The 14,675-nt window shown below is 29.0% G+C and overlaps 2 protein-coding genes across 11 annotated transcripts; both read left to right on the forward strand.

Annotated features, from left to right (window-relative positions):
* Positions 1-334: 334 nt before the first annotated feature.
* Positions 335-4,785, forward strand: LOC140671792 (uncharacterized). Of its 2 annotated transcripts, XM_072903398.1 has the most exons (7): positions 335-711; positions 1,678-1,944; positions 2,027-2,489; positions 2,637-2,761; positions 3,826-3,934; positions 4,134-4,274; positions 4,369-4,785. In XM_072903398.1, the coding sequence occupies exons 1-6, from the start codon at positions 554-556 to the stop codon at positions 4,272-4,274; spliced, it is 1,263 nt and encodes a 420-aa protein (XP_072759499.1). In that variant the 5' UTR covers positions 335-553; the 3' UTR covers positions 4,369-4,785. The 2 variants fall into 2 exon arrangements, with proteins under 2 accessions (XP_072759499.1, XP_072759500.1); XM_072903399.1 differs by lacking the exons at positions 3,826-3,934; positions 4,134-4,274; positions 4,369-4,785 and adding an exon at positions 3,036-3,070.
* A 1,136-nt stretch (positions 4,786-5,921) lies between these two features.
* Positions 5,922-14,386, forward strand: LOC140671831 (glucose dehydrogenase [FAD, quinone]-like). Of its 9 annotated transcripts, none has more exons than XM_072903470.1 (6): positions 5,922-6,133; positions 7,876-9,011; positions 9,296-9,651; positions 9,831-10,139; positions 10,396-10,682; positions 11,529-12,103. In XM_072903470.1, the coding sequence occupies exons 2-6, from the start codon at positions 8,425-8,427 to the stop codon at positions 11,880-11,882; spliced, it is 1,893 nt and encodes a 630-aa protein (XP_072759571.1). In that variant the 5' UTR covers positions 5,922-6,133; positions 7,876-8,424; the 3' UTR covers positions 11,883-12,103. The 9 variants fall into 9 exon arrangements, with proteins under 9 accessions (XP_072759571.1, XP_072759572.1, XP_072759575.1 ...); XM_072903471.1 differs by having other exon boundaries at positions 7,940-9,011; XM_072903474.1 differs by having other exon boundaries at positions 6,012-6,071; positions 8,120-9,011.
* Positions 14,387-14,675: the final 289 nt, after the last annotated feature.

A 14,675-nucleotide genomic window follows, 5' to 3' on the forward strand; every position in this document is an offset into this window, starting at 1 on the left:
AGAATATATTACTAAATATTTCAAAATTCTAGTTGTCGACTGACTTAAAGAGACCTCAAGCAGAGTCAATTGTTAACAATAATAAGCAACAGACAATAAAATAATCAAAAGAGAAAGTCCATTATGAAAAGGAACAAAGCCATTAATCTCAACAATATAGAAACACAACGATAGTAAAAAGAAATCTCAAGAATAGTAAAGAGGATTTGCTGAGAAATATTTCTTCAGAAAAATTTGTGTTTTTATTTGTCAATTTCATTCAACCAATCAAGACCAAGAAATCTTACTGTTAGTGCTTTTTTTCTGCTTAGTAACTCAAATTCTTTGAAACATTTCTAAATAAAGTTTATCTTTAGTCTGGACGAACAGTTCGAACAAAGTGCACGTTATAGACGCATCGCGACAGTGTTACAAGCTACATAAACTTTCTATGCTCACATTCGTGATTCGTTATCACATAAATATAATAACGAAATTTAAATAAATGATACGGAACTCATTATCAATAAATAACGTTTTGAGTATTCTTTTGTGAATAATTACATTTTTTGCAATGGCTACGATAACAGACTTACCCAACGAAGTGCTTGAGAAAATTCTTTCATGTGAGAATATTAACTTAAATGATATCAAAAATTTTAAATCTACATGTCAAATATTACGGCAGATAAATCTGCGCAACCAAGTTTGGAAGGAGAAATATTTTCAGAGGTATTTTTTTTATTTATAAGTTTTGATATTAATTTTTTTAATTTAGCATACACTTAATCGATCAACAAAATATCTTTAAGAAAACGGTAAAGTTACTATATTGTTATACCATTAATTTAAATTGTACCTATTGTTTCCTTGCATATTGAACTCGTTTCTAATATTACAGTTTAGCAGGATTGTAATAAAAAAGCAAAATCCGGATTAAAGCCGGAATTTTAAAGTGTCTAAAAGTTTGACGAGTCATAATAAGTTCATCAAATAATCATAATAAATCTTCATTCATTAATTATAAACTTCACACCATTTGATTACCATTATTTGTTTTATAGCGTAAAACATCATGAAACACTCAATTAGAGTAATGTTACATATTTTCATATTTTAATTTTAAAATATTCATAGTTATGTATAATAATTTACATAATTATGTATCTATATAATATTTATATAAAACTCTTTTCTTACATTTATTTGTTTCAAGAGTTACTCTTTTTTACTTTTCATAAATAATATCTTTTGGACCTTGATAATGCAACGTCTTTTATTTATCTTTCTCTGTAAACTTTATAGTTCCTATTTACATTAAATAAAGCATTATATGCAATCAATTTTATTTTTATTTAAATATTGTATTTAATTCTAGTTTTTATTTTCATCTTATTGACTGTATATATACCGCAGTAGATACATCTCGATAACATATTGTTTTTATGTACACAAATTACTATCCATTATACTATTATGATATTTACAATTTAAGTAGTTAATATATATTTTCTTATAACATAGAAATTCATACTATTATCCATAATTTTTTAAACTTATGTATTTTAAACATTAATATGTTTGTAATTAAAAATTGTATATATATTTTAAAAAATATATTGTCCACAATTTATTGCTGCTATTGTTGTTGTAATGTTGTTGAATATAATTTTTTCGAATTTTTTATTTTAATTTCAGTTGTTATACTGCGAGTATGAAGTATATGAAAAAAGAGACAGAAAAACAAAAAAAAAAGTTTGCTAAATTAAATTTTGAAAATCAAATAAAAAAAGCAAAACAGAGTGTCAGGGAATTACAATGTTATGTACATTCGACATCGGAGCAGGAGTTATGGAATACTGAGGATAAAAAATTAGAACATCTACATTTTATAGCTGAAAATTCTATGATTTATTATTTTGTTTATGATGAGTTAAATAGAATTTTTCTTGCAGAATTCTCATGGTAATATTTAATAAACTGAACTGCTTTTAATTTTAAATAAAGTAATTTAATTATTGTATAATTAATATGTAAATTTTTTCAGGCTAGCCAGTTCTACTTTAACAATTCAATATAATTTTAACTTTATTTTTGGTTGCCTAAGACGATATCGATTTATATATAAGATAAATAAATTTATAAAAATGCCAAGAGAAAAGCAAATTTTAGAAAAACTATTCACTATTTTGGTACAATATATTGATCCACATATTTCTTGCTCAGTTATGAAAACATGGTTAGATGATATTACGCAAGAATTTTTATCCCGCTTTAAACAAAAATATCCTGCACATTCAATATTTTCGACATCTTTCGAACAACTTTCTTTTTTGAAAGACAACAATATCGATGACCATTTTTGGAATACAGTAGAAACGAAGCAAATTATGGATGAATTACGTGAGTTTATATATCATTTGCGAGGAAATTTCTATGATTTATTAAGACGATTATGTGCAAATTTGAAAATGACAGTGGAATTACTTGCAATTAGAGATCTAGCTGCTGTAAGTTATTTCAGATTATAAAATTATTAATTTAAAATTATGTTAAAATAATTTTATTTTGTTTTGTTCTGTTCATCATAAGAATAACATGTCTTTTATATCTTATAAATGTTTAATATAATTTTTCTAATATAATTTATAACACAGAGTACAGAACAAAATCTTATGGTGTCTATGTGTCACTGCATAGCCAGAAGACTCGGTGTACGCTGTGCCCTGGTCCAATATAGAACTCGATACGATCGTATGGCAATTGTATGGAAACCAAAGTAGTAAGTATATAATTTTACTTTTTGAGTGCTTGAAATTTTTTTGGTTTTTATTTTTATATATACACTTAAACACATATTATACCTATATGAATGTACCTATACATAAATACATATATATATATATATATATTTATATATATATATATATATATATATATATATGTACGTGTATATTGTTTATTGCAAAGTTACGATTTCTCGAATACTTATTTTTAATACATTTATAAAATAAAATTGTATACATATAAATATGCATTAATACCACACATTTCAGAAAATTTTAGTACGCGTTACACACATACCCACATATACGTAGAAAAAAGATATCAGTTGTTTATTTATTTTACACGCAAGTATTTTATATATTCAAGCAAATTTAAAAAGATTAATAATAATAGTTTATAAATTTTTTAAATTTATTTTGTATTATGTGTATTATTTTGTACATATTACAACATGTAGATTTTTTAATTTACAATATTATAAATTACGTAAATTATATACATCTTGAAGAATTTATTTTAATAAATTTTACATATGAAAAATAATATGTATTGATTTATATTAAAAAATTACATATATAATATAATTGTAGACAACACACTCACACGCACGCATATATATATAAAGCATTAAAAAAAATATACAGTATAACGTTTTCTATCCTAATGTTAGTTTTGTATAAGAATGTGATCATATTAGTCGTTATTATTGCATTCTGCAATATAAACCTTATTTGTGTCACCGCGTAGCGGTTTTACTCTACACGTAGAATAACAATAATTTTAGATTTGCAAAATAAAAATTCAATTTATTTAAGAAAAATTATATGATTAAAATAAATGTTAAATAACTTTTATACTTTTTATTAAAAAGATTTTTTTATTCTCGAATTTTCGATAATTTAAAAAAAACATTTTATTGTTTAGTTGAAGCATATTTATATATAAAATTTTATTTACACAGTTTATTCTAGGTATTTGAGATATCGTGGATATCAATTACGGTAACATATTATATATACATATATATATATAAATATATATTTTTTTTATTATTTTCAGTTGTGCAGAAAAGAATATGAAAGAAAGATTTCATATAAATGAAAGTGTGTATCAAATTTATCCATTTGCCGAAAGAATTTATGACTATTATGAACTGCACAATATAGAGGTTAGTAATTTTTTATAAGTAGTTTTTATTAATTTTAGCGGTATAAAAATAACAAAAGATAACAATTTATTATTACGTTTTATTAATAATATGTTAAGTCAACAAATGAATATGTTTTAATAGCAATTAGTAATAATATTAAAATTTTTCTTTATTTTCTTATATTTAATCGAAATTATATTTATTTCTGCTTTTTCAGGTACTACAAAAAGTAATCGGTAGTTTTAGCTATCCAAGCCATTTTTTCGATCCTCGCTTTTTTTTAATGTTACGCTGGATCTATGATTTATCAAAAAAAAAAATCGATGCTCAATGCGGGATAATTATAAATGCAATATAGGTAATTTATTACACACACAATATATATTTTTGAATACGTATATCATACAATATACATTTTTTAATATATATATATATATATATATATTTGATAGCGTGGAGTCTGTTGGAAGTGAGATGTCTCTTCTAGTAAGGAAGCGTCCTGACAATGCAATGGACACAAAATTTGCAACTTTACGCATCCAAATACGCATAGATTGTTGTTGGTGAATAATTGTAATTTCTCGCCCTCAACTGACCAAAGAATAGTTACTTACAAATAACTTGTGATGTTGGAAAAATATTGTAATTCTTGCGTAGGAATTGGCGTCGCTCAGACAATTGACTGTTAAATTTATAATTTTTCGATGACAAAAAGAAAATTATCCACATGCTTTCTGACAATGATTGTAGTTTCCGTCACACGTAATATTAACATTTGTATTTACGTTCATAATGTATTGAAAAAGACTGCGTACAGTCGAAACGTTTACTACAATGTAATTTAGAACAATAAATATTATTATTTTTTACTTATCATAAATTATCATATTACCTATCATATATTATATAAAATATTTCGTCTACACGGTAAAAAACATTTTGTATTGTTGCTAAAATTTTCTATTTTTGTAGAAATTTTTGTGTTAAATATTTAACATACTCTTATGTTAATATAACGTACTATCCTTGTGTTATTTTAACTTTTCTGCATCGTGTTAATATTCACCGTTTCTAAGAGTTAAAACAACACAATAACAATAAGTAAATCTTACACAAATTCACATTTTTGTGTTAATTCTTTACATATTATTTGTGTTATTTGTTTACATATTTGCCTTCTGTTAAATTAACATTAAAATTAGAATGGATAAATTGGGACTCGAGAAATGTGTTAAATGTAACACAAAATTATTTACCGTGTATATTTTAAAAATATCATATTAATGTGTCACGATTATTCCTTAAATTTTAAATTACATTAAGAAAATGGCGATAGGGAATTATCTAAACAATTAGTAAATTAGTTAAGAAAAGTTATTTAATAAATTATATTAAAATTAAATTTAGTAATTATTAAATTATACTATTAGAGTATTTGTCACATCTTCCCATGTACATTATATACGTTTTTGTTTTTTGTTTTATTGTAAAGCACTGAGGAGAATTTCGATTGTATATAGAAACATTTGCTCACACACATCGATTATAATAATCTCGTCACGACACTTATTAAATTAAAATCTTGTACTTGAATTTTAATGTATGTACATTTATTTTTGTTATTGTGACTTTAAGTGTAATGTAAAAATAACATACAAACTAATTAAAAACTACATGAAAGAGTAGTTACAATAACTTGTAAGAAATGTTGATAGAACATTTTAAAGTTCATGATAAGATATATTTTAACTTTTCTTAGAATGTTAAATTGACTTTGAAATATGTTAATTGTTTAAAATGATTGTTGATAATGTGTTAAAAGCACTCAAAATAATATTCCGTTTCTAAGAGACGTACACAAAGTGTTAAGTTATGAAGTTAACATAAATGTAACACATGAAAATGTTATTAAAATAATAACATATCAGCTATATGTTAATTTTACATTGAAGTAGTAGTCAAAACGTGATAACACAAAAAAATTTGACATATGGACGCACAACTTTTTACTGTGTACACAGTAAAAAGTATAATGTTAATTTTAACGTTACATAGCTCTTGGCGCGTTGCTCAGAACAGAAAAGACTCTCTTTATCAGTCTTAATCGACACTGTCTATGATGATGATGGGCTGTAAAATTCATACAAAAATAATTGTGAGTGTATCATTATCATCTTGCACGTTGACATGCTGAGACATTTATATATCACACCTCAGGTAGAACAGAAAGTCACAATAATATCAAAATACGTCAAAATAACAAAAAAAATAATCAAAAAGTGAGTTTTTGTAATCATATTCTCGTTTTTAACGTCATTTTGACATCATTTGACGTTACTTTAATATCATCGTGACTTTCTGTTCTACTGGGGACGAGACGTTAATGTTATTAGAGTATTGGTCATATCTTCCAATGTATGTATGTACATACATCATTCTATGCGTTTTTTCTTTTTCTTTTTTTTTTTTTTTTTTTTTGCTTTATTATAAACCACTGAGGAGGATCTCCATTGTTGATAGAAACGTTTGCATACATCAATTATTATAATCTCGTCACCATACTTACCAGATTAAACATTTTTGTTCGAATTTAAATGTAATTTATTAAATGACTTTTATTAACTGATTCACTAAGTGCTTAGATAATTTACTGCTTCTATTGCCATTTTCTTAATGTTACTTTAAAAGTATGTCGAATAAAGATTTTTACAAAATATGTATAAAGTAATTATATAATATTTTAAAAAATATATATTTTTATAAATACTTATAAATATTTATTATAAATATTGTTTGCTGTCTGGGTAAATAATTTAGGCAAACAAAGAAACATGATAATTGAAAGAGAACATTTGCTGATTCCTTGACATACAAAAAGTATCTGATGTGTCAAAGAAATTGAAATTATCAAATAATTAAATAAGTATTACATCTATTTTTTTTCATAACGATAAGAATCATTTCTATAGCACTAAAACTTGTACTTTCTGCTCGAAAACTGCTAATTTTAAACCTTGATGTACGCATTGAATGCATTATCAAATCATTCAAATTCATAAGTCTTAGTAAGTATTTTACATTCTAATATAATCTTTTACAAATGTCAACTTGTCACCTAATAACATCTATAACGACTACGTAAATTGGAATTATAAGAAAAATATTGACGTACACGCAACAAGTTGTATACGTACGTACAAAATATTTTGACATTAAAAATGATGATGTGACAGATGAATTATATTTATATAAAAACACTTTAAAAGAGATTAACCTTGACTTTTTTTCACCTAAGTTTAGCAGTCACTTAGATAAAACCATGGAGATTCAATTCGATCTCGCAATCAGTAGTTGAGTGAATTTCACGGGATAAATATGTATCTTTTTTTTAATCACTTAAAAGATTTTTGTTTCTCACTCAAGTATATCTTGCGTTTTCGAAAAATTTTGTCAAAAGCAAAAATAACGCCTTATTAGTAACTATAACAGATATTTTTTTTATTTGTTGAATTAAAAAAATATATACAACACATTTTTATTTATCGTCTGTGTAATAATTGTGTTACTTAAATTGGTTTGTCTACTTAAATTACATAATCAAAGGTTTATCAAAAATATAATAAAGATTCAAAAATAAAGAAAAATCAAAGATATATTTAATGTATATATTGCAAATATTAAGCGAATAAAAAAAACATGTAAGAAAGAAATGGTGTGACTGTCTTCTAAAATCTTTAAAAATTAACATATGTTTTAAAAACAGTGACATAATCGAGTAAACCAACCATGAGTATTATTGCATTATTGATATAATATAATGTAATAAGTTCTTTTCAACTCGAGCGTTTTCAAACGTCACTTCGAATGCACGACAAAGATGTAATTTCGTTCAGCTACAGCATTTCAAACCGCTAATTAATATTCAGTTTGATTTCTTTCATTTATATTCCTTGCATCAGTTGACGTAATTGCGAAACGGATAACAACTGACATACATGTCCTTGATGCTATTCAAATCTACAGCCATATTGAAAGATACTGCAGTTGTTTATTGATATTGCAAATACCTGAAAAAAAAAACAAGATACGATAAAGTGCCACAATAAACTGATGATTTTTTGTTCTCGACGTGCATTCGTGATATAAATTGTGAAAGATCACATTTACAGTCTAAATATTATTCAAATTATATTAATACTGAAGATTATGCTGATGGATCTTCGATACTTCAAAATCAGAAAGATGCTAAAGTGATATTTTAAAAAGACATTAGACAAACTTATTTTGATTAACAATCAACGATTCTCGAAAAAGGTCCTATTCGAGCTCACAACAGTGTTTTTAATGTGAAAATTTCAATTATCTATCGAGTAAGAAACCGACAAAATACTCAACATTGAAATGTGCATGATGTATTAAACTTAAAGGAATAGATATAGACATATCTGTTTGAAAAAGAGTTATTCTAAAATTATCCCGCGCGATAAAAAGAAACACGCAGCTTCGCGATGCGCAAGTTCTGCTTGACAATCTTGTTCCTGGGAAACGCGACTGGGATTTTGTCACCGGGTATTCTCGAGACGATTCATCACTTCTTCTCAGGCTTTCCACCCGCACCAAAAATACAGGAGCTTGAGGACGGAATACCCGATTACATTTTTCCCTCCGTCGACTTTCTGGTGATCGGAGCCGGCACGGCTGGATCCGTAGTCGCGAATCGTCTAACCGAGAATCCTAACTGGAAAGTCCTGGTGCTCGAGGAGGGCGACGACGAGATCTTCCTCACGGATGTCCCCTTTTTCTCACCATTACTTTTTACGACGGATTACGTTCGCGTGTACAAAAGTGAGCCGCGACCACAGGACACGAGTGGCCATGGAGGATATTGTTTGTCGATAGTCGATGGCCGTTGCAACTTAATATCCGGTAAGGCAGTCGGAGGTACCTCGGTAGTGAACTTCATGGTGTACTCGAGAGGATCGCCCGCTGACTACGATGCCTGGGCGGCGTTGGATAATCCAGGCTGGAGTTACAAGGAAGTACTGCCCTATTTCATCAAGTCCGAGAGATGCAAGCTGATGGATGAAGACGCAAGGTACGTGTCTTCAGATCAGAAATTATACGATTATTCCATTCTTTCTCCTGTGGGAAGCTTTAGTGACATTTCGTATATAACTTCAATTGTACGAAATTTTTTAGCAGTAATATTATCTTTTTTCTTATTTCTTTTATTTCTTTTCTTCATCTTTTTATTTCTCGCCGTTAACACTTCTCCTATTAACTTTTCTATTGTTTCATCTTTTCAACTCTTTCTTTTATTTTTTTTTATCTCTTCATCTTTTCTTCTTCTCTTTTCTTCATCACTTATTTTTTTGTCAGATTCCATGGATACAATGGATACCTGGATGTGACGAATGCTCCTTTCGCTACTCCGTTGAAAGAACTTTGGTTAAAGGCCGGCCAAGAGCTCGGTTACGATCTAGTAGATTATAACAGTGACAGATTCGTAGGATTCTCGACCGTGCAAGCAACTCTGCGAAATGGGCACAGAGTTAGTGCTAGCAAAGCCTTCCTCAGGCCGATCCACGATCGAGCAAACTTTTATTTATCCAAATTTTCGAGGGTGACGAAAATTGTTATTAATCCAATGACGAAAATAGCCGTAGGCGTCGAATTTGTAAAAAATCATAAAACGTACTTTGTCTCCGCTTCTAAAGAGATCATACTCTCTGCAGGTATATATTTAGGATATCGTTCTAAAATCGAAAAAAGTGTGCTATTATCATTTACATAAAGTGAATTCACTTGAGAAACAAATTTATTATAATATTTATTTAACGTTGTATTATTATGATTATATATAAATCAATTTATTTGTATATAATCGTAAATAAATACTTTTTTTATTGCACAGGTACTTTTGGTTCACCTAAGTTGTTGATGCTGTCCGGGATAGGTCCGAAAGACCATTTGAGCTCCTTAGGCATCCGTGTAATTGAAGAGCTTTCGGTGGGGTTTAATTTACAAGATCACGTGAACGTGATGTGTTTAATGTTCTTAGTCAACGAGAGTGTGACTATTGTCGGACACCGTCTAGCTTCCGATCCAGTTAGTTTCCTGGACTACCTGATACACGGTAAAGGTCCTTGGACGATACCTGGAGGCGCCGAAGGATTAGCTTTTATTAAGACTAAGCATAATTCAAGAAACAGCAAACGACATGGTAAGCTCTTCATAGTGGTGATTATTTGAAATTTCTACGACAAAATGTAAAATTTATCAATAAACAATCGCTAAAATTTGTTTCCTTTAAAGTCAGTTATCATTTAAATTTGTTTTCAAACTCTCGTTTGAGATTCAAACAAACAATAAAAAAATGACATTTTTTCTTATAATCTGGACTGTTCCCAATGTAACTTCCATTACTATCAATCATAATATCCACTAAACGCATACTGACGAAAAGAAATTGTTGATAGAAGATGACTATCCTGATATCGAGTTAGTGTTGACTGTAACCTCACTAGTCACCGATATTTCCGCACTTTTTCGCAATTCGCTAGGAATAACGGAGGATTTTAACAACGAGGTTTACAGCGATTACAATGACCTTGACTTGTTCACAATCGTACCTGTACTTCTGCGACCCAAAAGTCGCGGCAGATTCACCTTGAGAAGCACCGATCCGTCGGATTCACCGATCATTGAGATGAATTATTACGATCATGAGGATGATGTAAACACGATGGTGCAAGGTATTAAAATGGTAAGGACTTGTATACTAACAATAATATATTACCCTTCATATACTAACATACAGAGTAAATTTATTTTAATATGAATAATCAAATATATGGAAATCACGTGAAATGTTAAAAAAAATTGTGAAATAAAATTGATTAATAAGATTTTGAGAGGTAAAAAAAATTGATGACCGTGAATTTTATTTTAAAGTTATTTATAATTTTTAAATCATTTTTTAAAATCAAGTAAAAATCCAGTTTTTTAAAAATGTAAAACTGTCGTAACTTTTTATTATATTATAAATGTAAAATTAATATAAATATAAACCAATTTTTCTCATCATTTTCTGTATAAAAGAATTAAGGTAAGAATATTGAAAAATGAATATCGAGATATTTTATAGTATATATTTTATAAAATTATATTTATTATTAATTAATTACAAATTAAAATATATAAAATTTTATAAACTATTTAATTTTTTACTATCTTACCTTAATAACTTATTACACCAAATATTGCAAAAAATTGATTTATATAATACATTTATATATACATGATATATATAATACATATATGTATACGTATAATAAAATATAAATATAATATATATAATGTATAATATTAAATTATGTATATAATAAAATTAAAATGATTTTAAGATCTAAATTGAGCTCCTTCCTTAAAACTTAATTTTATCTAAAACATTTTTTTCTACAATTGCATAATTAAAAGATATTATAAAACTAAACTTAAAGTTAAACTAAATCATCTTCTATTTTATTTCATGTTACACAATATACTTTTTTCATGTTTAAACGTACCTTTAATTATTTGCCAATTAAATTTTTTATTCATTCTTTTCCAGGCGATCAAAGTAGCCTCCACGGAAGCCTTCAAACGTTACAATACTACTCTATTACCGGTACCGTTTTCGGGATGTAAACACATTGTCTTCAAGAGCGATTCGTACTGGGCCTGCGTCGCCCGTCACATGTCGACGAATCTAGCTCATTTCGCAGGCACGTGTAAGATGTCCACTCGGAGGAATTCGGGTGTGGTGGACCACAGGTTACGAGTGCACGGGATTAGTGGTCTCAGAGTCGTGGATGCCAGTATCATACCAACCATAATCGCCGGTCACACGACGGCGCCTGTCTATATGATCGCCGAGAAAGCCAGCGATATGATAAAGGAAGATTGGAAAGATTCTGCTCCGTGAATCACATACACACGTGTGGGAAATAAAAAAGTGGAGGTAATAAAACAGTTACGAGATAAAACATGTGAAATATATTGTATATATGTTTTCGTAAAAGCGCGGGAAGCCTGTGATTAAATGAAGATCGCCTTTAAATTCGAAGGAAAACGAGAGCATTGATCTTTATTACAATAATTTATAGAATGTATAAGGAAGCGTGAGAAATATATATTATATTATTATATTACAGAGCACAAACATTTTATGGAATTTTTCTACCTCTTAAGTGGAATATTGTTGTTTTCCATGGGGATAAAACCTATATAATTACATGTATAATTATTATATGTTTCATTCACATATGTAGAGATGACATCTGTTCAAGTGTAAAGTTAGTCAATGGCTGCATTCTTTAGCTAGTACATTGAAAAAATAGAACAATATTGTCAAAATAATGTAACAAATTTACTGTCTTCTCAAATTTGAGAAAACATTCTGATTCTCTTTGGTTGCTTATTATGATTGAACTACTAATTAAAATGTCAAAGTTATAATTGTAAAACGCAATTTAAACAAATACAACAATACACACACATTTTAAGACTATAGATATTTTATCAAAGCTTTACGATATTATGTATTTAAGTATTTTAAGTTAATAAAGCGAGTTTATAAAAAATGCTGCTCATTATCTATCACACATATTTTTAACACAAGGAATTTCTCAATAAAGATGATGAAGAAGAGTATTTGTTGTGGCACTTGAAATAAGATCACTCAAAATAAATTAATATTAACATCAGTGTTAATGTCAACTAATTAAATTAATACAAAAATAAAATTAATTTAAGGCAAAACCAAATAAAAATATTAATAAAATATAGATACCATTATCGCTGAATTCAACACAGTCCTGTAGTTCTTCCATTATTATATAACTATCGTTACAAGAACAAAAACCTACAAATAAATATAATCATGTTCCTTTAGCATTATCGAATTTTACTAAAGATGATTAAACTAGGTATTTAACAAGCGATTACGTCAATATAGTCCACGATTTCCACGTCGAATTAAAATTCCTTCAACTTCCGGTGATATAATAATAGTGAGTCTTGCTCAGTTCTATTATATTGATTATATTGATGCTATTTGGGATAGGCCTGAAAGATAACTTGAGCTCCACATAATTGAGGGACCTTCCAATGAGGTTTAATTTACAGGATCACAAAAGCATGTCATCTTTAATAGTTTTTTAGCCATCGAAACCGTGACTATTGTCAGATACCCAAGTAGAACAGAAAGTCACGTTAAAGTAATGTCAAATGACATCAAAATGACGAAAATATGAGTAGAGAAACTCACTTTTCGATCATTTTCTAATCATTTTGATGTATTTTAACATTATTGTGACTTTCTGTTCTACCTGGGTAGCGTCTAGCTATCAGTCTAGCTAGTTTCCTGGAGTATCTGATATAAAACACATGTCTTTGAACGATATTCGAAGGCACTGAAGGATTAGCTTTCATTAAAACTACGGATAATTTGAGAAATCTACGCGGAAACAACAAACATAATAAGCATTTTGTAGTGGTTATTTTTAGAAATTACTATGAAGAAATGTAAAGTTTAATAATATATAAAATCGCTACTTTTTTTAGAGTCTTCTGCAATTTAAAATCGTTATTTTTCTGGGTTGAAAGAACAAAAAATGCAGAAATCGCAATTTACTTTTTGCAGCTTGGATTGTTTCTTCAGCAATAGACTTTTATACAAACAACATTCCAACTACACAAGGCAAAGATAACGCACGTTATAAGCATCTATGCCCCAGACATCAATAAACCGCAAGAGGAGAGAGACAAATTCTACAACGATCTGCAGTCGATGCTGGACAGCATACCTAAACAAAATGAAGTCATGATTTTGGGAGATTTCAATGCGAGAGTTGACAGTGGGGTGCTGGACGGCATTAAGAACAGGTTCAACGAACGACACGGTCAATGATAATGGTGAACAACTGATACATTTGTGCGCACAAAACGAACTGCGTATAAGTAATACCTACTACCCACATAAACCACAACACAAGTACACGTTTGAAAACACCAGAGGACATAAGTCGATTATAGACTATATTATCACCAACAGAAATGTACCCCTCAAGGATACTGAATGTAAGAGTCTTGAATTCTGCGAACACTGGAACCAATCACAATCTGGTACTAATGAAGATGAGAGGGATCATACAGAGAGGAAAAGAGGTCGAGAAACTCAACGTGAAATCCCTCTCCGATGACTGAATAAAACGCCTTTACCATCAAAGGTTGAATCAGAAAATAGACGGGGACGGAATTCAAGAAGAGGATGATGTGCAGACAGCATGGGAGAAGCTGCGCTTAAATATAATAGGAGCTGCCGAAGAAGCATTGGGAAAGAGAAAGGTTAATAGAAGCGGTAAACGAAGAACAAAACCGTGGTTCAAGGAAGAGATAAAAGAGACAATCTTACATTCAAGTGGCTGGTAGAGGAAGAGATACAATGGGAAGAGATGAGATCAAAATAGTTTGCTATGCTGACGATGCTGTGATATCATGGGGGCAAAAAATACCAGCGATAGAGACCTCAAAGAGGAAGTAAAGGCGCAAACAACGAAGGCTGCTATTGTCTCGGGACTCCTGCGTGACTTGATTTGGAGAAATAAACACATGAGCATCAACAAGAAGAAGAAGAAGAAGCAGAAGAAGAGCATGGAGAGACCACATCGACAGGATAACTGAGGACAGGCTGGCTAAGATAGCAAAGGAGGGGAAG

This window comes from Anoplolepis gracilipes, chromosome 12, assembly GCF_047496725.1.
Source record: "Anoplolepis gracilipes chromosome 12, ASM4749672v1, whole genome shotgun sequence".
In the NCBI taxonomy this organism is placed as follows: Eukaryota; Metazoa; Arthropoda; class Insecta; order Hymenoptera; family Formicidae; genus Anoplolepis; species Anoplolepis gracilipes.